Source organism: Clupea harengus, chromosome 6, assembly GCF_900700415.2.
Source record: "Clupea harengus chromosome 6, Ch_v2.0.2, whole genome shotgun sequence".
Lineage (NCBI taxonomy): Eukaryota > Metazoa > Chordata > Actinopteri > Clupeiformes > Clupeidae > Clupea > Clupea harengus.
The window spans coordinates 19572293-19597292 of NC_045157.1; the positions used below are offsets into that span (position 1 = coordinate 19572293).

The 25000-nt window shown below is 47.2% G+C and overlaps 1 protein-coding gene across 4 annotated transcripts in view; it reads left to right on the forward strand.

Moving 5' to 3' along the window:
• The window catches only part of cbfa2t3 (CBFA2/RUNX1 partner transcriptional co-repressor 3), a 50544-nt gene that overhangs the window by 4682 nt on the left and 20862 nt on the right, over nt 1-25000 (forward strand). For 3 of the 4 annotated variants that reach the window (XM_031569280.2, XM_031569282.2, XM_031569281.2), the window contains exon 2: nt 23187-23333. In XM_031569280.2, coding sequence (XP_031425140.1) covers nt 23187-23333 — 147 coding nt within the window. Of the gene's footprint in view, nt 1-2838; nt 5660-23186; nt 23334-25000 lie in introns of those variants that run through there. The other variant, XM_031569283.1, reaches the window with a different exon arrangement.

Here is a 25000-nt window from a genome sequence, read left to right on the forward strand (position 1 = left end):
TTCGCTGTTAAAATAGCTTCACCGTAACGTTCAGATTAAAAATGAGTGTTGAGGGAAGATGAGTTTCTCCCTGCTGTGCGTAAACAATGGCGAGAGTGAGAGTGCACTCCAGGCAAGTGACAGTGGAGGCTTCATTTTGTTGTCATTGAGTATGCAATTATACACATCACCTGATGATCAGAAGTGCATTTACCTCCTTTGCACTCAGGCAGGCCTTCTCTCTCTCTCTCTCTCTCTCTCTCTCTCTCTGTCTGTCTGTCTGTCTGTCTCTCTCTCTGTCTGTCTGTCTGTCTGTCTGTCTGTCTGTCTGTCTGTCTGTCTGTCTGTCTTTCTCTCTCTCTCCTGTGACATGGAAGGAAATACGTAAAAAGGCAACAAAGGAGAGCTGTTGAGGCTGTCAGAAACATAAAGCCTTGAACACTGGGTGACAAAAAAGCAATTTCCCCATCTTTAGATGTATACTATAATGTCACATTACAGTACATCAGAATAATGTAAAGAAGACAATAATCCATTGAGGTATTATTGAATTACATGTTTCTAAATATTCTTGATAGAAATTCTGTAATCTAAACAGTTGATAAATTTGAGAAATTTAGTGTTGAAAAACACAACAGGTCTGTTGGGTCTGTTGCGTCAGCCACACAGACAATATCTGTTTATCCAGAAGATGATGGAAAATGAAGCGTCACACTCCAGAAAGGTCAGCATTGGGGAAGGTGATCACCTCCTCTGTCTAGGCACACGCCAGCCAAGCTCACCCTCATCCTCTCTCATTAGATAGACTCCTTCTCTTTGACTGGACTACCTAACCACTCCCCCCCCCCCCCCCCAATAACTGTAATTTACATTGCAGCCTTTAGAGGCAACTGAATGGCAGCCGGCGGTAAATGGTGGATCCACAGCGGCGGGACAATGGGACTGCGCTCCTCTCGGGCAGCCAGGCCCTTATCTCTTTTCAACACGCTGGCCTGTGACTGAGGCTATAGGAAAAGGATTTACAATGTGTGAGCAGAGAGGAAGAAGGGCTCTGGGCCTCACACACACTTTCTCGCTCTCTCGTGCCTGCACAGGAGAGAGGAGAGAGTGTAATTTCCATGCCAACACAATGAAACCCTAATCAAATCTACCCATCTCTCTCTCTCTCTCTCTCTCTCTCACACACACACACACACACACACACCACTCCATTCCGGCTATCAGATGGAGACAAAGAAACAGAAAAGAAAAGAGACCGACAGAACGAGAGAGAGTGAGAGAGAAAGAGAGAGAGGGAGCCGTGGCAGCAGCAGGCCTCATTAGTGTCACTGGGTGAAGGTCAGGATGTGAGCAGTGGTGTAGGCATGAAAGAGAAGAGAAGTCATTTTGAAGATTGCGCCAGCCTCCACACACCACACTCTATGCAACCCCCCCAACCCCCCTCCACCTTGACTATTATTTGAATGGCGCTCGCTGAGCCCAGGGGTGCTGTCTCGTAAGGGGGAGGGCACACCAACAAATGTCCAAAAATTAGGCAAAGAGTAGCTGTTCTGGGAGGACACTGACAAGCTGTCAGGTAACATTGCCCTGCTACAATAAAGAGCTGCCAATCACATGGCCGCCATGGTGACAGGAATCCGTTCAGGCGGTAGCCAATGACCCCACCGGCTGGCATCTCCACACCACACCTTTAATTCAAGCTGCTGCCTGGCACGCCATCACAGCTCACAACAAACATATGAATCATGATTGTGAACGGTGAATAATTTCAGTTGACTCTAAATGCTGAGGCATCAAACACAAACACACACACACTCGCACACAGACGCACTCAAACACACTTGCTCTCATGCACATACTCACACGCACACATACACTCTCTTTCTCACACACACACACACACACACACACACACACACACACACACACACACACACACACACACACACACACACACACACACACACACACACACACACAAACAGTCTGTGTGGTCCGTGGAGGAACCGGCAGGCAGGACAGGCAGGGCAATAATTCCCCAGCAGGAGAGAGGGCCATAAACACTCCATCAAGCCCCCGGCCGCTCGGCAATCCATCTCCCTGACAACAAAAATCCCAGCAAGCTGCGTGGCTCCTCAGATAGGGCTCTGATGGGCTAGTTGTGCGAGAAGGTGTGCCTGTGTGTGTGTGCAAGTGTGCCTGTGTCTGTGTGTTTGTGTGTGTCTGTGTGCGTGTGTGTGTGAGAGGGAGAGATGCGTGTGTATTAGAGGTGTTTATGTGACTCTGCAGGGGGTGCTGAAGGTTGCTCAAACGTGGCGGCACATTGTAAACTAAAACATCGTCGCACTAACATCCTCACCCTCCACCCTCCTAAAAAAAAACTCTTGCCGTATCTTAGCTTCTTAACCTGGCTGGCTTGAGAGGGGTCAGGCTGAGCTCTTAGTCCTGAGCTCTCTCAGGTCCAGCCCTGCTCGCTATCCCCTGAGCAAACTCGGCACCAGGTTATCGCCGGCTCCTCCAGGCAGACTCAATATGGCTTATGGTGGCACGCTTAGAAGATAACTAGGAGCCAACACTTTAAGACCGCCTGTTCTGCAGGCTCTAAATCTGGGTCTCTGAAATGTGATATACTTATTCCCTTAGAGCCTAAAATGCTTAGACTGACACCTGCATAAGTACTTGTTCATACAAATTGCTCCTGCCGGAGAGAGAGTGACTCTGCTTCTACTGTCTGTGAAGGTTAGAACAGTATAGTATATCCTTAACCACTGGCCTATCCTGGATAGCTCACCTGCATAGAGGAACTCACACACATTCACAAGCACAAACACACACACTCGCTCGCTCTCTCACTCTCTCTCGCTCTCTCTCTCTCTCTCTCACTCTGGCTCGCTCTGTATTTTTCTCTCTCACGTGGTATTTTTCTCTCATACATATCTTAAGGTAGTATTTCAGACAGAAATGACCAGCTGCAGGTGCACACCTAAATGTTTACTGGGGCAGTTTGGCAAACAACTAAACTGACCATTATTCATTCGTGCATAACCAAATCCCCCCTCCTGGTACATACACACAGCAGTGGTTTTCATGATTAAACAAAAGGTGGCTTCCCACAGAAAGTCTGTATGCTCTCTCTGGTACCTCCAAAAACAGCGCATCAAACAAGGACCCCTATTAAATGGTGGGACTGGACGTGCTGCAGGGCAGCTGTGTCTGTGTACTTTTCCCTGGAGCTTTTTCTAAAACCGTCAAGCGTGGTTGACATAAACGTTTCTTGGGCCTTCCCCTCTCCCCGTCGCCAGCAGGGGAAAGAGGGGACAGGTGTGAAGTTCTCAGCAATCAAACCTGCTCTGCAACTAATGTATAACACTCACCTCAATCTCATTCACACGGAGTGACAAAAAAAAACACGCATGGCAGGTGCAGGAGTGGTTAAACAGTCAAAATGAAAAGGACGAACACTGAAGAAAGCAGGGTGAAGAAGGCTGAGAGAAAGAAAGGCACCCATGTTGAGACACAGCTGTATTTACAGTACATTTTCAGCCAGTGCCCCGGGTTGGGAAGTGTTTTGTGTCGCCTAGACAGGAAGTCACCCCATATTCATATTCAAATGGTCCTGAAATTGGGCATGGAAATGCCACTTCCTATCCATATTCATACCAAACAGAAAATGGAATGAGCCCTTTTCTGAGACCCAAGTGATCTCCACGACTATTCATCACTGTGTTTGTCACCGCTTTGGTGCTGGGAGTACATGACAGATGACAGGTTTAGTGGTTTAACTACACCAGCATACAGCACTCGAAGGTATACATTTCAACAGCCAGTACTGATACTAAAAAAAATTCACATTTTTTGTAAGCAACTTCCTTCTGTGAAATTGTATAAGCAGGCAATAGTCAGTGGAGGTTAAAAGTAATCCATGTTTCTAGGCAAATGCCGACTTATACGCGTAAAACATACGATGGTATATATCACCAATGGCTCTTGGCTGTATCTTACCAAGTGCAAATCCTCTGACCTCCGCATGTGTTTGCAAGAAGCTAGCTTTGAATTGACTAATTGCGGCCGTGTAATGTTTACTGGATGACTACAGACAACAAACAATCGGTGTCCGATGAGGCGGGGAAACAGCGGCTCCCAGAGGCAAGCAATTTTTCTGAAATAATTATTCAAAATCCATACGTTGCAGAAAACACTTTAAATGTCCTGCATTCTGGACAAAGCAACTGGCTGTATTATTTTCCAAAAATGGAAATATACCTGTGAATCAAAAAACTCTTTTAAAACTATTTCAAACATGCTTGCGTTTAGGTAATTTGCAATGTGTCAATAACAATTGGGCGTTATTTAGAAATAATTCCACTGTTTAATGTGTATACATTTGCGGGCGCGCTAGTGTGTGTTGTGTGTACATTAAGTACAAGAAAGGTTGTATCCCTGAAAAAAGGAGCGAAAGCTACTGCAGTACAATCGAGCAGCCAGGGAGGCTGTCAACTCGTGGGTTTGAGAGCTGTCATAGAGAGAGAGAGAGAGGGAGGGAGGGAGGGAGAGAGAGAGAGGTTAGGAGCGTCAGAGAACACATCCCCACTCCAGATGGTGTTTTAAACGCAGACAGAAGGCTACAGAGGGGATAGAGCAGAGCACCATTAGACAACGCTCCAGACCCACAAGCTTTAAACCATCGACAACGGCAAAATTAACCAAAACGCGAAATGAGAGCAAACAAAGGCAGGCAAAGGGACGTCAGTTCACAAATATGTTGAACGCTATTTGTTGACTGCTTCTTCCAGAACACCCGCTGCAATTGTTCCTCGGGAATGAGTGGTCCCTGATGCCAGGACAGTGGGAGTATTGGTCGGCAGAAGATATTTCCGTGGCATGCTAAATTTTACCGGACAACATTGTGCGAATCATTCAGCTTTATAGACATTATCTACAAGAGGACTTCTGTGGATGTACTGTAACTCATTTTTCTCATTGGAGGCAATTCTTTCCGAACATTGGCTTTGAAGTGCAGCTCAATTCAGAACAGAAGGATCCTTGCCAAAATTATCATCTCTGTACCTTGTTTGAAGTACAGCGGTCATCAATACAGGAATTATAAAGAGTCTCTTTTTGTGTGATGAAGTAAGAATAACATTTGTGGCACTTATTCCACATTTGTTTAATTTGGTATTTCCCAAACGAAACAATATCCTTCTGGCTTTCTTGCGTCTCTCGAACACGAACCTCGTGAATGACTGAAAGAGACGCGTGTTGTTTCTTTATTTGGAAAATAAATATTGGTCTTGATTATTGAAATAGAAACCGTAAACCAAAGACTTGCTATACAGAAGAGTCAGTGAGTTTTAAGCTTTGAAAACTTTTTCGATTTTTAAGTGAGAAGCAAATTACCTCAGAATTTCCGAACTGAAAAGTCATCAGCGCTTTAAATCCAAAGGAGTTAAGCATAATTATTGGACTGTGAGAAAATATCAACGATCATTTCCTCAAAAATATTTTTTCAAAGAATACAAATAAGACCTTAAATGATTTTTAGTCATTTAAAGGCTTTATTTTTTTGTTCTTCCATATGATGCGGATTGGGGCGTAATAATCGCTGCATCGTATTATTGTGTGGATTACCTTCTCAGCAATTACCTCAGTTTGAACTCGATCTACACAAAGTAGGCTACTGGTAAGTGGAATATTTTGATTAATATATAATTTTATGCATGACTTAATGTCTTGACATTAGGGTATGTATCAGGTTCACTGTATCGGTGATGTTTCCGGAGGTAAAGCTGCCGGTGTGAAAGATTTATAGTCCTACTCAGGAACAGAAAGTTGTCTAGGAATGGATTCTTTAGTTTTATATTGTCGTGATAACAATTCAATCTACACGGGTGTGAATAACACCTAATTAAAATGGTACAGTAATGACCTTTAAATGACTTCCCTGGTACACAAATAGGGTGTAAACACTAGTGTGTCTTAATTCACGAGGTCATTAAGCAACAAAACATTTTAAGAGCATGTCAACAGTCTTTTCCTATTTAAGCAAATTGTAAATGAATTCGAACCACTGTCTTCCAGCCTCTTTTAAAGAAAGTAAGCGATAGTAGGTTACTGGACACTAATGAACCGAACAATAGCTCACAGTATTTAAAAAAGGATTGTTTGGCCGTCCGAGACTCTCTTCTGTCAGATCCATCAATATACTGTCCTCTTTACAAGATATTTACAAACAACAGAGATTTGTAACAGAACAACAACACTCTTCAATGCCCAAATGCGTTATTTTGAAGTCCAATAAAATGATTTACACTTAAGATGTGACATATTTTGGTGCCTCGATGATGTATGTGAATAGTCGAATTGTCTTCGAATAGTCCCAATAACACTTATTTTCCTTAAAAAAAACATTCCTTTACGTATTTCTCAAAACCTTTACAAAACGGTCAGCATGCTACAGATGTGTGTGCAGGTAGCCTGAGCTGAATTTTCTGGGCCTTTTTAGTACCTATCAGCCAGCATCTTGCCATATGTGGTTCAAATAGTACAGTGGTTTACACATAAACTTTCAATACTATCTAGAGAGGTGCGGTCAACATTGTTTAATATATTTTATTATATCAATTACTAAATCAAGTATTAATCAATGCTGACATTTTTAAAATGGGATTACAAACCAAAAGGTGACACAAGTGCCAGTGGTCGAGGATGAAAAGCAAGGTAGGATGCAGAATGGTCATGTTCTCTCACCTCCAGGTTTAGCATAGTTTTCTTATGGTTACAACCACACATCTAGAAACCTCAAGCAAACTATGGCCATAATGACTCATAGGCCATTTTAATAAAGCCAAAAAGCATATCACCAACAATGTATTAGAAAATCTAATCTAATCCAAGAATTAATTAAAAAATTATTGTGTTGGCTATATAAGAGATCGGAGTCTACAGGGACATGACATGACATTGTCTAAAAACACTTGCACAAAAGACATGTATATATATGTATAACAGCCCGCATGAAAGTGACAGGCATCTGCAATCAGCGGATGTCTCCTCCCGCTCCTTCAATGTTCTTTCCAGGAGTAATGTGTAGTTCACGGAGGTCATGATGACAGTACTTTCCTCAAAGCACTGAAGACCTCCGCACCATGAAGACAGCAGGATCGTTTTCAGTGCGGAGGAGACTTGGGCAGAGATTTGCTTTTCTTAATAGACCTCGGTTTTAAAATGCCGTTGAATTATTGAGAGGCTGATAGTGGTGCCCACAATGCATGTGGAGGTTTAAAAGGTGAAACCGCGGCAGTGAGCCGCCTTGCATTATCGCACATTACTGCAAAACACACACTCACATTCGCGCAGCTCCGAGGGCAGATGTCCCCACACTTCATCATTAAGTGCCTCTTTCAAAAGAAGGCCATTCATTACCTCATTGGAGTGTTTATAGAATCTGTCTTCATGTCTCTGTAACCAGACTTGTGTAGATGTCTCGCTTCCTTGTTAAAGCTGTGGGAAAAAACTACTTTCTCTGTAGGCAGAGGTCGTGCCAGAAGCCACAAGCCAATATAGTGATGTTAATTTGTAGTAATGAAATGACTCCATTGGCCTCTGCCTGCACTTAGACTACTACTGACTGCCAGCCAGACACCACTGTAGGCCACGTTATGTTATGGTAAAAGGGAATGGCGGAGCAAATGGATTAAAAACACAAAACGGCTATATGATAGGGCCATGTGTGGAGTACGTGTAAATGTTTAAAGTCAATACCAGTGGCGAGTAATGCTGGTGGATTTAGTTATTACAATTGCTTCAACAGTGTCGGTTGTTGACCAATCTTCGGAAGAGTGCCATACAAAGTTACAGTGGCATTCTCAGGGGCATCGCCGCAGAGCACAACATAACAAGCATGTGTCTCCGTGTTATGAAACACCAAACTAAGTAATAAGTCCACAGAGAGAGAGAGTGTGCACCGGAGAGACACTGGTCTTGTTATTTAGAACCTGAAAAGTTCATCATAGCGCTGGTTTCGCGGCGCCAGGCTATAAGTATTGTAACAGATGTTCTTCAAGGTGGGAGAGATGAGTCACACGCTAGCGCGGACACCGGTGACTGTCAGTCTAACTGATATGCGCATAGGGTATCACGCGGTAAGAGTGTAAAGTGCAAGGGGTAAGGTGTGTACGTGTGTGTGTGTCCGGTTTTGCTCAGTGACTGCGGCAGCACAGGTGATGTGGCGTGTGCGCGAGGTAATTATCGTAATTTGAGTGCGGGCGGCGCAGGTGAAGCTGGCCGTCTCGTAATTAACGAGGAGAGCAGATGGCAGTGGGCGGGAGACGGGCACAGGCAGCCAGCCGGCAGGGTGCATAGAGAGGAGAGGATGGGGGGAGGGAGGTGGAGAGAGAGAGAGAGAGAGGTCAGGTGGTCGGCAGAACACACAGGCACCTGGAAGCTCATGCAGGCCAAGCTGTCTTTTACCTTCTGTGGAAGTGCAGCATGAGTAAAGATGGCCTAGATGAACTCACTCTTCTACCTAATTTTTGAGGAAGAGGAACAGGCCCGTGCAAGGCAGTTGCCATTGCAACTCATGCCATTGCATAGTGATGTCTCAACATGGTGATAAGAGCAATTTCACCTGTGTGAGAAAATCTGAAGGCAGACTTAGGGCATGTAGTACTTGCACCAGCCCTTGTTGCCAAGTACATAAGAATACTTTAAGTGTTTTTATATTCAGCTAAACTGCTTGTGATCGGACACTGTCACAAAAATAGAATATTGTAGACAAAAATGTTTTAGTAATAATACAGTACAGTAATAATTACAGTAAGTGTGGTTCTGACCTATTTGGTGACTGAAAAGGTCTGGTATGTTGTTGCAAAGAGGTCGTGGCAAAGATACAGTAAGGTTCAGGGAGTTGATAGCATCCATAAAGCTGGCTGTATCTCCAACAGTGGACTTACATGAGAATATTTCACTGTCCCGGAATCCCAACCTGCAGACAGCCGGCCAGATTACCCAGTGAACCTAATTCCTAATGCACTAATGCCATTGTGCAATTACACAAGCGCTGCCCTACCCCCAGTACACACACACACACACACACACACATGCTTATGCACACACACTACCCTGCAGAGTGATTGTGCTAAAAGAGCCCAGAGACAGCATGCCTGCCAGTGCTTAGAAGTTTCCGGCTGTTTTTATTTATTTCTCAGTGTCTTAAGACGAGCTACAGGGGTCTCCTCCATTCCAATTATTTGAACATTAGCCACCAAAGAGAGCACTCAACTGCCAGTTAAGTTCCCGGGGTGAAGAAATGAATCTCAGGCAGCGAAAATGATGCTTTTTTTGGTTATTTATTTATATCCAAAGTAGGAAAACAAGACGTGAAGGGCCCTGTGTTTTTTCCCTCGTGTTTATCAGAGAGCAAGCAAATGTTCCGCTGAAAAGTGTATCAGTGTCTGAAAAATCCATAACTATACAGAAATGTAAAAAGAGCTCTTTATGTGTGTGCCTGTGTGTGTGTGTGTGTGTGTGTGTGTGTGTGTGCGTGAGTGAGGGAGAGAGAGAGAGAGAGTGAGAGAGCAAAAGAGAGAGAGAGAGAGCATAGTAGACTGACACAGGAGAGCAGACTATAAGAGAGGGGTTGTCTGCACCCTATAGCTTTTACACATGTACTGACTCGCCCATGATGGTTGATTGACAGGTAAAATTCTGGCCTGCAGTGGTGAAATAGAAGGCCCAGTAATTAATAGCTTCATGGATATATATATATATATATATATATACACATACAAGTATATAAGGGCTGAGACTGTAATTTTGCATGTACTTCCGTACAATTATGTGTTAAAATACATATAGTTACATACAAAGCCTGCTGGTGTGAAGTGGAAACCCATACAGAATCATGGAGCTCAGGAGTTACCAGGCTGGCAGACAGTCGGACATTTACATTGCCATGGTTTTAATCCTTGTTTACTTAGCCAGTGAGTGTGTGGTGTGTGTGCATGTGTGTGAGTGTGTGGTGTGTGTGCATGTGTGTGTGTGTGTGTGTGTGTGTGTGTGTGTGTGTGTGTGTGTGTGTGTGTGTGTGTGTGTGTGTGTGTGTGTGTGTGTGAGTAGTGGCGAAAGGAGTTGGGGTTGGTTAGCGTCCCTCTTAAGCCTCTCTCTCTCTCTCTCTCTCTCTCTCTCTCTCTCTCTCTCTCTCTCTCTGCCTCTCCTCCTCTGGCTGCTCCACATGTGTTTGACATTACTGTGACATGGCCCGCCTCTCAGGGGAGAATGAGAATGTCAGAGAGGGCTGGAGCCGCGGCCAGCTTCCAAACATCTGGAGTAATGAGAAACACACTGACACCGCAGTGTGGGAGCCATGAGTTCGCCTGAGCGCAGAAAACCGCACGCACACTCTCAGGCTCTCTCACACACACACACACACACACACACACATACAGACCCAGGCGTCCATAGCACAACACATGCAACTTTAGACTCATACACACAGCAGCCGTAGAGAACGCCATATCCAAAAGTGCACCCACAAAGTGTACTGCAAAACCAGCACTGCTGGACCAAATGAAATGGCTGGGCGCTTGTCAATGAGTCTTCAGAGTAAGCACATCTCTATGAGAGGAGAGTGGTCTTTGGGATGAAAATAGCTGTCTGCGCTGATCTGCCAGTAGACCATATCAAGGACAGAGATGTGCGATGTGATATTTACGAAAAGCAAAGCAACAGTATTTTACCTTGGCAAGAATCTCAGCAAGTAAAAATTGATCTGGTTTCACATTAGGAATTCATTTGAAGCACACAGGCGAGTTTAATGCCAAAACACGATATTACAATCAGTGGTGGTATAACTGAGAACAGATCTTAAGCCTTTTTGATGAAGCATTTTGGATCTAGCCAAGGACTCTGACTAGACTAGCATGTGAAATCGAAGCAGGTTCTTAAAAAAATAACAAGAATGGGAGATAACTTCTTAGAGGAAATCTGGATGAGAGGCTGAGACACAGGAAACAGCTGGAATAATCCCTGCTGGTGCTGGCTTTTTTTAATCAAACCAGTTAGGAAGTTCATATCGCTAGGCCTCACTCTGATGTAATGAGCTCTTCCTCTCTTTCTCTCTCTCTCTCTCTCTCTCTCTCTCTCTCTCTTTTTCTACTGGCCCTCAGCTAGCTGGTTATCAGACACACTGGGAAACGCTGACTCCAGATAGAATTGTGGTTATTAAGCATTCACACTCAGTCCCTCTCACAATGACTTAAAAGGGTGTTAGAGGATTTGTGTGTGTGTGTATATGTGTGTGTGTGTTCCTAACAAAGACAGGGGATTGGGCAGGGGGAGAGGAAGGCGAGGAGAGCCGAGAGTGTTGGCTTGGTGAGGACTATCCAACGTGGAGCATTTTGCAAAAAATTCCCCCAAAAAAGCCGTTATCTCCTGGAAACAGAGGCTGCATGGCGAGGCTGCTCTGTCATTTCATGAAATGGGTTTCAGAACCATGCTGCTGCATCTCCTTCTAGTCACTTATACAGACCTTAATCTATAACTCATGCCTGCACGCAAGAAAGTGTGGACACACACACACACACACACACACACACACCTACACAAAAACATGCACATATGCATGCACCAAGATAAGTTATTCTTCCTAAATTCAGCCATCGTGAAAGACACTGTCTAGTTTCCACATGAAATGGATTAAGGAGGACGGACTAGCGCAGAGGACCTTTTGATTGAAGTCAGAATGTTCCAGAAACACGGGTATAAAAAAGATTGCCTTCAGGACGGTCTGTCATCTGTACTGGAAAAGAAGCGGCATTCCTTCCTGCTAGACTCTGTGTCTGATAGCGCTTAAATAGCACATGGAGGGACATCAAGGTGGGTGTGTTGATGTTGCGGAGTGTGTTTGATAGGTCAGTGACACAGGAGCGCGGAGCCGAGGGGGAATAAAACCGGGGAGAGAAAAAGTAGAGGAGACATTTATGGGGGCCAGTGAGAGCCAAACAGACTGGAGTTAAACAAAGACATATGAGGACAGACAGAGAGATGGAGAGACAAGACAGGGAATAAAGCCATACCAGAGCAGGGAGACAAAGGGGGAGAGAAAGAGCAAAGCAGAGAGATGGAAGAGACCGAGAGAGAGAGAGAGAGAGAGAGAGAGAGAGAGGTAGCTGAGTATTCTATAGTCACTCAGTACTTTCAACCAGTGGTCTTAGCCACTGGCTCATTTTAACTAGTCTGTTATTAAATGCAATTACAATGACAGGGCCATTTTGAGGAATGGGAGTGTGTGTGTGTGTGTGGGGGGGGGGGGGTGAATGGGAGGACTTTTTGGAGACATGGCTTCCAGCTGTCCATTGCTGGAGTCCCTCCGGGAGTATGCCATTATATGTATTTTTAGCTTCAGGTGCTAGTTTTAGCACTGATAAGAAACCACTGCAGGGGGATGAGAAGTGGTGGTGTAAAGAAGGGGGGAGCACCACTCAGGGGGGAAGCACAAACCCGCTCTGCATCACAAATAGAGTCATTTACTGTGGGGAATATAATAGTGACATGATTAAAAAGAGCCTTGAGCACATTCTGAGGGTACCTATGGATCTATAGACACAAATTAAAGGGTTGGTCCGCTTTGGTTGCATGCTGGTGACAGGAAATCTGTATGGGGGAGTAATCAGCTAAATCAGCTTAAGGAAGGAAATGGAAGTGAAGAGTTAAAATGGTATGTGTGTGTGTGTGTGTGTGTGTGTGTGTGTGTGTGTGTGTGTGTATTGGAGACTTACTGGGAAAATAACTATGGCCTGTTTTTCACATATACTATACTTACAAGGACTTACCAAATACAGGCTAAGGAGGATGTCCTTAGACCCCAAATCATAACAGTCTCTCAGTGAACAGATGCACAGACATGGTCATTTATTGTGTGTGTGTGTGTGTGTGTGTGTGTGTGTGTGTGTGTGTGTGTGTGTGTGTCCGTGTAGGGAAGGCAGGTTTCAGTCTTTTGTGCTCCATAAATCAATGAACAGTCATGACGCAAGCAGCAGAGCAAACAAGAGTGGAGCAGAGGCTGCAGCTGGTCACGGCCAGAAAGAGAGAGAGAGAGAGAGAAAGAGAGGAAAAGAGAGAGAAAGAGAGAGAGCATGGCTCAGAGATAACAGCTGTCAGACCCCACAACGCACACCTGTCAAACAGGAAGTCAGGCCCTGACACTGTTTCCTGGATACGCCTCCTCAGCCAAACATTCAAGCAGCTTCCGCACACACACAGAGGAAAAGATGGATGGAAGAAGAGAGACAGACAGACAGACAGAGAAAGAGAGAGGTGAGGGATGAAGTTTGGCAGGGCTTACGAGGAGAGAACTACAGATTTAGTGTGAGGAACAACCTGACAGTATCACTCCTACTAAACTTGTATAATAAATAGAAAGCCTGATGAAAACACTTATTTTCCCAGTGCCCAGTAGGCTACTCCTCATCTCCCTCACATGTCATTTCTGGAATTCAGCACTGATTCGGGAAGACATCACGTTCGCCTGTGGGTGGATTAGGCTCGGGTTAGTGTCACCTCTTAGTCCAGACACCACATACAACTTCACGTCCCCAATCTGTTTCATGCATCATTCGCTCGCAGAAACAGGAAGTGAGGTCAATGTGGGCACTACAGTGGCAGATGGTCGGCGTCCGCTCCGCTCCGCGCGCACAAGCCCGGGCGAGGTCGTGCTGCTGGTTTGTTTTTCTCTTCCACCCGCTCGAACGGTGTTGTTATTGGCAGGAGCGCCTCTCTTGTTTGTCAGGGATCGTCAAGGCAGTTCCTCGGGAGAGCCCCCACGCATTATTCCCTAGCCGCCCTTCATGCTGCCTGTATGCAATTAACAGAGTAATTAAAAGCTTGATGAGCTAATTGGTGCTAGGTGAAGCTGCAGGTGTTTTGATTGGGGAGCTTGTTTGTGTAAGCAGGCAGAGTAAACAGATTTCGATGGAGGGTAATTTTTGGCTCTCTGTTCTTCCCCTACAATTGAGGTGAGATGGGCGTTGGGAGGGGACTGGGAGCCCATTACTGTGATTTATACGCAAAAGGCGAGAACAGTTCCATTTAATTACAGTCATTATCCTGTTAAATTTAGATATGTGTTATTTGAATGTCACATTACATGTTGATATTGTATAATAGTGATGAAAAGCATGTGCCGAAGCCCCAGCAAGGGGAAAGGAGGAGGGAAAATACATGATATCATGACAAGTTCTGAATATTTTCGTCCAGAACTCCAAAAAAGGGAAAAGAAAGGAGACTTTCATTTGAACTTTTTTCTTCTGCCTTTCTTTTTCTACCCTGGTTCAAATTATGTTTTGTTGCACCCCCAGGCAAAGCTCTCAGCTGGCAGGATGGAAAGACTGCCTCCTCTTGTCAGAGCACAGAGAGGAGAGTAATGTGGGGGAACTAGGCCAAAGAAGTCACCCTTTCTTTCAGACAGACACGCTCTCTCTCTCTCTCTCCCTCACGCACACTCACCCTCACCAACTACTCGGTCTAGCTGTGACTGTTGCTTCTCTTTCTCTGCATCCCCCTTCTTGTTCACTGTTTCTAAGTGTTACCCTCGCAATTCTTTCCAACGGTCTTCTTTGCACTTCTCTCTCTCGCTCTCTCTCTCTCTTTCTCTCTCTCTCTCTCCCTCCCTCCCTCCCTCCTGCTCCGCTCGTTGGCAGATGTGCCAGTGACGGCTGTGTGCCCACAGCGTTTGTGGTCCCCAGGTGGCGTAGATGACAGTTATTGATGTTCAGGTGCAAGCTCCCTTCACAGGGAGGCTCCAAACAGTCAGCCTCTCTCCCTCCCCCTCCATTTCTCTCTCTCTCTCTCTCTTTCTCCCTCTCTTGTCTCCCTCTCTTCCACGCCATGCACTGTGAGCACAGTCTCCCCTGCTGATTGCTCAGTACAGTACGTCAAGACTGGCATTACCACGGGAGGGAAGGCACATCCACGAGAGAGGGGGGGGGGGGGGGCAACCCAAACAAAACCACAACACCGAAACAAAACAACCATGCCACTGGGTACATGGGTGTGGAGGGGATCCTGAGCGCTGGACTCAGCACTGTGTGTCAGAGGCATCGCCGCGGTGACACCCCCTGCAGAGTGTGCAAACAAGCGAACGCTGTGCTTCGCCCAAGATGTTAGGCAACAACAGATCACTGCTAAGCCAGAAATATGCAGAGAGTGAAACAGAGACACCGAGAAAGAAAGACAGACAGAGAGAGATGTAGATGGAGAGAAGGAGGGAGAGAGAGAGAGAGAGAGAGAGAGAGAGTTCCCCCGGAGTGGCCGCACTCGTCTGTGTGTCTCGGCCACTGCCAGTGCCCGGTGCAGCTCTAACACACTCCAGATGGGCTCAGGCCGGGGAGTTGTTCTTGGCACGGAGCGCCGCGGCCGAGTGTCACAAATACTTTCCTTTATTTAGGAATGGCTCAGAGTGAGCGGCTGGGGAGTGCAATAGAAAAAGAGAGAGAGAGAGAAAAGGAGTAAAAAAAGAGAGAGTGGGGAGGAAAGGAAGAGGAGGTAAGAACCAGCTCAGTTAAACATCTGGATTTTATTTGGAAGCCACTGGGAAGAAATCTGAAAAGGAAGTTTTTTTCCCTCCCGCTTCGGAGTAACGATACATTGCTGGAGGAAGGAGGAGAAGAGGAGGAGGGAAAAAAACAGAATGTAACTACTTCACTGCCGTTTCGGCCTGTCCTTCCCCACAGAGAACAGATGGACCCGCTACGACTTCAATACAATTATATCAATAACAGTCATCACAGGCAGTCAGCACGATGGGACAAGTTCACCACAGAGACTGAGACTGCGTATGTGTGTGTGTGTGTGTGTGTGTGTGTGTGTGTGTGTGTGTGTGTGTGTGTGTGTGCGTGTGTGTGTGTGTGTGTGTGTGTGTGTGCGTGTGTGTGTGCGCTTGCATCTGGGTGGGAGTGCTACTCTGGGGAAAGCTGTGTCCTCACTACAAGATTTTCTTCAGACCCTCCATCCGCAATTGGCTCCGAGAATGACTCCTCTGAACGACTCCCCGAATGACCCCCTCTGCATGAGTCAGAGGCCAGCCTGCCTGGGAGCGAGAACAGGGAGGAGAGGAGCGGCACGGCGCGACGTGTAGCGGAGGCCACGAGAGGCGTCTCAGTTCCTCGGTGCGGCCACTAAAAATGAGTGAGCGCAAAAGGCAGAGGAGACGCGCCGCGGAATGCCCTGCAGAGAGAGTCATATTTAAGGGCTGTTAGCCGAGCTAGAAGGAGCAGACACAGCACCCCGCTCTCCCTGGGGCTCAGATATAGGAGTACAGTACCCTAGGGCTGACCCAATGGGAGATGCTTTGGAGGGACATTTTTTCTGCACAGTCTAGACACCGTCTAGACACGTTGCCAAGATTTAGTCATTCAGCTATACTGCTTGAAGTATTTGATGTATGTTTGCTTATGTCTTGTTGTGAAATCCTTGCGACTGTGGACTGATGGCTTTCCTCCTGAATTCTGACCATCCTTTGACTCTAATGATCTGGATTATGATCTGGGCGATGGTACAGCATGTATTCCATCACAATCTCACACACCCGTACTCATATGTCATTCATTTGCATACAAATGTTGTTTCTCATAGGATTTCTCACACAGGATCTATCATACAATTACTAAGATACACACGGATAAATGCCTACAAACATAATCGCTTGGTCCGATATTTTTCGAAAGATTTCCAGAGATGGATGTTTATTTTGCAGAGCATGTTTGTTCAGCTGAAAGCAGTTACTCTGAGTCTGAGAGACATCAACAAGAGAGAGGAAGAAAGGGACATAGAGAAAAAGCAGGACAGAGTGGTGCAGCTTACCACTACAAGTACTGACTTTAAACAGAGTGGTCAGTACATTTCTGGGAGAGGGAGAGGGAGGGGAAGGTCTGCTTTCACACAGTGGGTCTTACTGGTCAGTTAAACTCCCCCTGGTTTTTGTTGGGTGGGACACCCCCATCTTTCCACAGCTTAGAGAGTAAGAAAATAGTCTATAACAAACCCCAAGTTAGATAAATATATATCTTCTTACTCCTGTGAAACACATATTGTCTTAACACCCCCAATCTTTATCTGAATTATCTATGACCTACTATATGATATGACCTACTTCATGAAACATAAGCAGCCATTAATCATTACGGGAAGCATGCTGTGCAAAGAATAACAGAAATGATCATAAACAAACAAGTTCTATCAACCGTCTGTTCTTTCAATCTCTTATATGGGGAGACAGAACGAGTGTTGTGTGTATCAGTATCGTGGGTGGAGGGCACGTGCATACGGTGCTTGTACATTTTAACACCATCCAGATGTGTGTGTGTGTGTGTGTGTGTGTGTGTGTGTGTGTGTGTGTGTGTGTGTGTGTGTGTGTGTGTGTGTGTGTGTGTGTGTGTGTGTGTGTGTGTGTGTGTGTGTGTGTGTTGGGAGAGGATACTGGACCCTCAGTGTTGGACTGGGAAGGGACACAGCAGGGAGCAGGGCAGGGGATCCCCTGAGCTCAGGGTTTACATTTACATGGATCTATTTAGCAAAGAGCAGCTTTCAGCAGAGTTACAACATGCTGTAACTGAAGACCTACAGACCAAAGCTGAGAGGCTCTTCAATTCAAATAACAGGCAATTTTTTTTTTTACAATAACAGCACATAAATCAATGCTGTGACGCAGCTGAAATCATTCTGTGAGGATCACCCAGCTTTAAAGTATTTATGTGAGGCCATCATTTTAATGCAAACATTGCTTTATTTTTTGTTATTGCTTTGTGTGAGTATCACATTATTACTAAAGGCCCACGTGATTTGCGCCCTGTACAAGGCTTCTCCCGCAGGCTGGGGCCTCACTGCCCGAGAGCGTGAGCCTTGGTTCACAGCCAGATACTGCCGGTGGAGACGGTGGTGGACGGGGACTGGACAGAGGGGTCCAGGGGTCTGAGTGGGTTGATGGAGGCAGGAGCAAGGGGCAGGCAGACTCAGGGGCAGAGGGAGAGTTAGAGGCCGATGGGGTCTGGGTAATCCTGGTGTTTTGATGTGAGGCCTGTGTGTGTGTTTGTGTGGACTCCTTCAGCGGCCCTGATGGGGAGCAGATGTAGGAAGGCAGGCGGTCGGGCAGCGAGCCAGAGCAGCTGGGAGAAATTAAAAACAACAGCATTCCAGGAGACAGGGGGAATTATGGAGCGAGAGAGAGAGAGAGAGAGAGAGAGAGATGGGAGGATTGAAGGGGGGGGGTGAAAGAGTAGACACACAAAAAATGTCATGGGAAGCATGTAACATAGGGAAAGACTGAATCTCTAGAGGAAGCTCATTGTGTCTGTGTGTGTTACAAGTAGCTGTACGACAACCAACTGGCTTCAAATATTCTCTGTCTTTCTCTCTCTCTCTCTCTCTCTCTCTCTCTCACACACACACACACACACACACACACACACACACACACACACACACACACACACACACACACTCTCCCTCTATCTGAGGGACTTGTTTACACACAGGCACTCCCATTCTGCACAGTGAAAGATGAAAAACAACAAGCAACCATCAAGCACCAAACCCAGCATGTTTTTCTTTTTTTTTTAAGGCTTGTGATTACGTGATGGTTTTCTTGTGCGTTTAGTGAAAGCACATGTCTCCCATCTATAAAAGAGGGCTCAAAATAGCAGCAGAATTACAACCCCAGAGTGTGCGCATGTGGCAGAGTGGCTGCTTTTCACATCCCTTCTTCACAGCAAAAGAAAAGAACAAATACGGGTATTGTCTTGTGCTGGGTTCACCAACCTGAGATAGTGAGTGTGAGTTTCCCCTCCCAAGTAGTGAAAGGCAGGGACCATAGAAGGTATGAGAGTTTAACACAGGCCCTCCATAAAGCCCATTAAAATGGGCTTGCCACCCCGATAGAGTGGTTTAGCTAATCGATCACAGCATAATTTCCTGTGGAGACTTGTGGGCGCCTGTTTCCTGATCGACCAATCAGAATAAGAAGCAAGAGGGCTGAGGGACATGTTGAACTTTTGATTGACAGAATTTCCTTGGAGCCAGGTGTATGTCATCTGGTGGACCCTCAGCTGGCTTCAGACTACTTTTTCTCTCTTGTTTTATATGAGTGTGTGTGTGTCCTCTGCACAAGTGCATGTCTTCCTCGTCCATGGGTACAATGGCTGCACAGATGGCTCCAGATCAGGGGGAGGGGGAGGGCTCAGATGTTATGGACGTTTGAATGTGGTAATAGTGATATTCTGAGCTTCAGCCAACAGTTTGTTTTTTATTTGTCTGAGTGTGTGTGTGTGTGTGTGTGGGGGGGGGGGGGTGTGATGTGAAACAAAGAGATAGCAAATGCGAAAAAGAAAGAGAGTGCACAACCAGCCTTGTCCTTTAGCTGGTCAGATTAAACAGCTGTCCATAATCCCACGGTTGAGGCTGGCAGGCAGGGCAGGGCCGGACGCTCCTGCTCCTCGGCTCCCCTGCTCCCCTGCTCCCCACCTCTATGGGTCTCCAGGGGGTCTGGCTGGGGCCACTTCCAGGATCCCTTGGGAGCTGGAACAGCAGTTGCCTTGTGGAGGGTCATTCTCCCTCTCTCTCGCTCTTTCTCTCTCTCTCTCTCTCTCTCTCTACTGTGCCTCATTTGTCTGTCTCTTCATGTGTCAAAGAGTAGTAAATGTTTTCTGAGTTTTCTGTTTCACTGATGTGGTGCCAACGGAGAAAGCGAGGTTTGCTATCTCACATTAAAATACCTGAGCGCCAGTGGTTCTGTTAATTTCTTCATTCATGAACTGAAATGAAATGTTACACCAGTGAATCAGTCAATTCTTGGGCCACTGCCTGTCTGAACGATCCACCCCAATGCTTTAATGTTCCTAAACACACCAAATGTGTTGATCGCAAGAGACTCCAGTTAGAGTTGAACGTGACTTCTCTCCGACAGTTTGGATGTTGAGGGAGTTGGTGTCTGTATTAGTGTGTCTGTCTATCCATCTGTCTGTCTGTCTGTCTGCCATGTTGAGCTTCCCCTCTGCCTCCCGCTCCATCTGAGGGTTCCCAGAGCTCAAGCACTGCTCGTCTGGGGTGACAGATGGACGGACCCTGCCTGCCTGCCTGTCTGTCTGCTTGCTTCCCCTGATTGAAACGCATGGGGAGGAGGGGAGTGGAAGGGCAGGAGAGGAGAAGAGAAGAGAAGGCAGAAGGGATGTGGTGGGGGTAGTGTGTGTGTGTGTGTGTGTGTGTGTGTGTGTGTGTGTGTGTGTGTGTGTGTGTGTGTGTGTGTGTGTGTGTGTGTGTGTGTGTGTCAGGGGGGGTGGGTTAGTTGTTGCAGCACTGTACCTGTCTACATTTGGCCATGGCAGAGAGGGTGCACAGCCAAGCTCTCCTTGGCCGTCTCTCTCTCTCTCTAGACTGACGGTGGCCGGCAGGCAGCTCTATTTTTGTCAGTGAGGGGCATTAACAGTAACACCTTACTATGTTTATTGGCTCAGGGAAGGACTGAGGAGGCTGGGTGGAGAGGGGGGGGGGGGGGGCAATATAAGTGCAAAAAAACTCAGGTGCTAATGGTTCTTGGGCAGCTTGTAAACCTCAAGGGCTCTTCTGTGTGCGTGCATGCCGGTGTGAGTGTGTGTGAGTGTGTTTGAAGAAAGCTGTCCAACTCTTGGGTGTTCAGATTTTCTGGCTGCTTCTGCTTTTTAGAGGTTTTCTCGACCCAAGCAATCCCCAGTGGTAACAGGTGAGGTCACGAGCCCCTTACACTGGACTATCACCACAATATATCAATGGGCCTATACAAAACATGTCAATTCAGAATTGACATTTCTTGTACATTATAAATCTGTTTATGTGTATTGCCACTACTCATGTGTGTTGGTGATTGGTACTATGCCAGAAATATGACTACTGGTCAGTGACTATCCAAACTGAGCGTGACCGTAATCCTGTGCCTCACAACTGGAATGTCCCCTGGCCGTGTCTGAAAGCAAGGCGTTCCCAGTAGTCTGTGGAATGGTGTCTTAGGTGTTTCAGCTCTTGTCCTGAATGCTTCCCAGAGCACCTCTATCAAATTGATTAGTTCAGACTCCCACCCCTCTGTCTCTGTCTGTCTGTCTGTCTGTTCGTCATATCTCTTACTATGGACCCCTGGTCCCCTAAAGCCTGCCTTTTGTAGCCGGTCACCCTCTCGCAGCTGTTGTCTCCTCTAAGGTCGCTGACCAATTATCCGCCTGTTAGTGCTTTGGCAGTGACCCCTGTTCGTTTGGTTATTTTTGCACTTGACGGTGGCGGTGACAGCAATGACAGACTGGGAGCTGCTGGAGCAAGGGATGGGGGCGTGTATGCAAGTTTGTGTGTGTGTTGGGAGCCTGTCCAAACATGGCCGGGTCTCACCACGCCACGCCACGAGGGTCCGTGTTTGGTTGAGTGCGTAGTATGCGCGTGCGGCTTCTTGCCGTCGTGGTCAGGGTGGCTGGCTCCCCGGGGGGCGACAGGTCAAAGGGCAGAGGGAGCGGTGAGCCCCCAAGACAACTGACTGCTGAGCGACAGACAGCGCGGGGGTGACAGCGGGGGACGCACAATACATGACCATACATACAAGTGCTGTCAGACAGACACACGTGTGAATGTCACCCACCACATGACACACACACACACACACACACACACACACACAGATACAAGAATCCACCAAAACACAGCACCAGTGGAGATAAACCATAAAACACACATAGAGAGTGTAGACACACTGTATGCAGGGCGTCTGTTAAAACCATCACAGCTGGAGCTTGTTTGGGTTGCACATAGATCACCTAGGTGACCCTTAGCCTCCTAAGTTACACTCAACACCGATCAGTTGACATGTCGAATCAGGCGTTCAACACTGCAGAGAAGAAACCCAACACACAAACAAACAAGCAAGCCCATACACACACTCCTGCATATTCCCATACATATAACTACAGAAACACTCAAACAATTACAAAACACCCAGAGAGAAGGCGGCCCCGCTGTCTTTGCGTCCTCGTTGATAAAAAATAATCCGAATAAGAGCATGGGACCTGTCAAACAGTCCCCTGAAGCTATGGTGTGGTCCTGCGCTTAGAGGAACAGGTGGTGCAGAGGTGAGAACAGGCTGGAGGTTACGATGGAAGGTAGTTGTGGTGGTGGAGGAGGGGGCTGTCGGGTGAGCACACATTCCCAGAGATAGGTAACTTGGGCTGGGGTGGTGGCGGGACATGGGGACCCTCTCCGCCTAGAGCCCCCACCCCACCCCCACTCCAGGCAAAGTGTTTGCCTTGTTTGGTCCCGGCTGGGGGGCCCGTGGCCTGGTGGGGCAACAGGCAAGGCTGAGGGCCCGGTGATAGACAGCAGCAGATCCAGCTGCACTTGTCACTGACTGTCAAGCTGCCCTGTCTGTTTGGAAGTGTGTGTGTGTGGTGGTGGTGGTGGTGGGGGGGGGGGGGGTTGGACAAGATGGAACAGGCGGGTGAAGTGTCGATGGGGGGCAGAGGGGGGTTTGGAGGGCACTGATGAGGATGTCAGGAGCTGGAAAGAGGGCGCTTCTGTGTGTGTGTGTGTGTGTGTGTGTGTGTGTGTGTGTGTGTGTGTGTGTGTGTGTGTCTGTGTTGTGGTGTGTGTGTGTGTGTGTGTGTGTGTGTGTGTGTGTCTGTGCGCGTGTGTGTGTTTGTGTGTGTGCAAGCGGGGGGGGGGGGTTGGGGGGGCAGTCCCGTCAGCAGCAGCTGAGCCTGAGAGCAGGTGTTGCTGGATGTTTCCAACAGGCACTGATATTTACCGCAGCACGACCCTATGATTCTATCTCTCTCTCCCTCTCTCTTATTGAATACTCTCTCTCTCTCTCTCTCTTTCTGTAGACGTGGACTTGTTTACCAACTGTCAAACACTAAGGACAGCAGAAGTAAACCTGGTCCACTGTCAGGATATGGTTGCTTATACAGCCCACAACACTTTAGGCAGATGGAACAATATGGCTGCCAGTGCCACCTCTACAGCACCAAACCCATGTCTTTGAAGAGCTCTAAACAATTCAATTCAATTTTATTTATTTAGCGCCAGAACAATACAATTGTCTCAAGGCGCTTTACAGAGCCCAGAGCCTGGGACAGTGTATGTTGGAGTATGTGTGAATGCTCCTCAGCCTCACTCAACCCACCTTCCATCCGTCTCTCCCTCTTTTGCAGGTAGAACCGAACAGAAGGTTGGAACGATGCCCGATTCACCTGCTGATGTCAAAACCCAGCCCAGGTCAACTCCGCCCGCCATGCCACCTCCACCCCCCGCTGTCAGCCAGGTGGCTAATCGCAACACCTCCTACACGCCCACCACCAGTAAGTCCTTAATCACAGACACACCACAGATCCTACTGATCTTGGGTCAGTCTCTGTGCTTGCTTGGATATGTTATGTTCTTTAGCCTTGTATCTGTTCAGGAAGTAAACGACTGAGGCTATGAAGACAAGTGTACTGCCATGGAAATGAATGTGCATCGTGGTTTGAGTAATATGTTGTGATCATTTGAAGAGGTACTGTGGGTCGCTCACAGGGAGGAATGGGAAAAGAATACAAAGAAATCCTCATCCTGTGAGACTACATAGCTGCACTTATGCAAGTTATGCTACATATCTGCACTGTGCTCCGGAGCTCATCACACACACAAACTCACATAAACACCAATTTATCCAAACGGAGTGTGTCCTCACAAAAGGTGTGTGTGACCTTGAGTAGTGGGAGCGCTGGTCTTGCCCATGCTGGGCGAGGGGGCGAGCGCCCGCGCTCAGGGATGGCATTGTCTGAGTGGGCGCGCTGATGCAGGAGGGCACTGCTGTGGCTCCTAGGGACCCGGCCACACACTTTCTTCCCTATATAGCAATGATCCGGCCGTGTTGTTTCACCTGTTGTGTCGGTCGCCAGTGTAGCCCTGCGCTCTACTTACCCGCTCGCTCGCTCTCTAAAACCAGAACACAAGTGCTGGGTCACATGGTAAGGCCACATGTGTCTGTGAGCCCTTATGATGGAGGGATTAAAAAGAGGAGTGAAGGGGTGAAATGAAAGGCCCCCCTCCTTTCTGATGCATGTGGCGACAGCAGCCCCTCATCCCCCCCATGTACGTACACACACACACACACACACACACACACACACAAACACACACACACCACCCTACATACATACATGGAGTACTGAGTGTTGACACACCTTCACTGACAGGACACTTCAACCAGTTTAACAGGCACGGAAACGGTTCGTCTGAGGCCTCAGCACAAAGTGTGCCATACCTACATCTCATGCTACAGAATTACAGACGGTCTCTTGCCCTCGGGACAGCGATTTGTTTATCGTAACATTTACATAACATTACACTAATAGGAGCCTACATTGACATAATAAACATACAGTTACATACACCAGTAAGAGGGGGGGCGTGATATATGTGTCATTGAAGAAAGAGTGGGGGAAAGGCGATTGTAGTGAGAGATACAATGGAGTGCAAGAGAGTGAGAGAGAGAGCGATAGAGGGATAGAGAGATAGAGAGGGAGGAGGGAGTTGTTGGACTCCGAACCTGAGAGCTGCAAATATTCCTCTCAGCTGGTGGACATGTGTGGCCGACGCCCGATTTAGCAGCACACCTGCCGCAGGAATAAAAGTAACGCGGGCCGACAGGGCCTATTTTTGGCTTCCTCTTTAACAAGTTCCTCTTATAGTGGTGTCCTAGTGAGCCGCCAGCGTGCGGGTGAACGGACGACAGAGCGAAACACCCAGAGGCCGTGGGGGGGGGGTCATGTTGAGTGTGTGAGGCAGTGACAGCTGAAGATAGTGTAGCTGACACACACACACACACACACACACACACACAGTGCCTTCACTCAAAACAAGGGGCACGAATGTGGCAGAAGTGCATAGAGCAGCTCCAGTCTTCAGCCAGTCTAGTCCAGTCAGCACGTCCGTCCTCTCCCTGACCTACTGCTCGGAGCTCCCGCCGGCACCACCGGCTCCC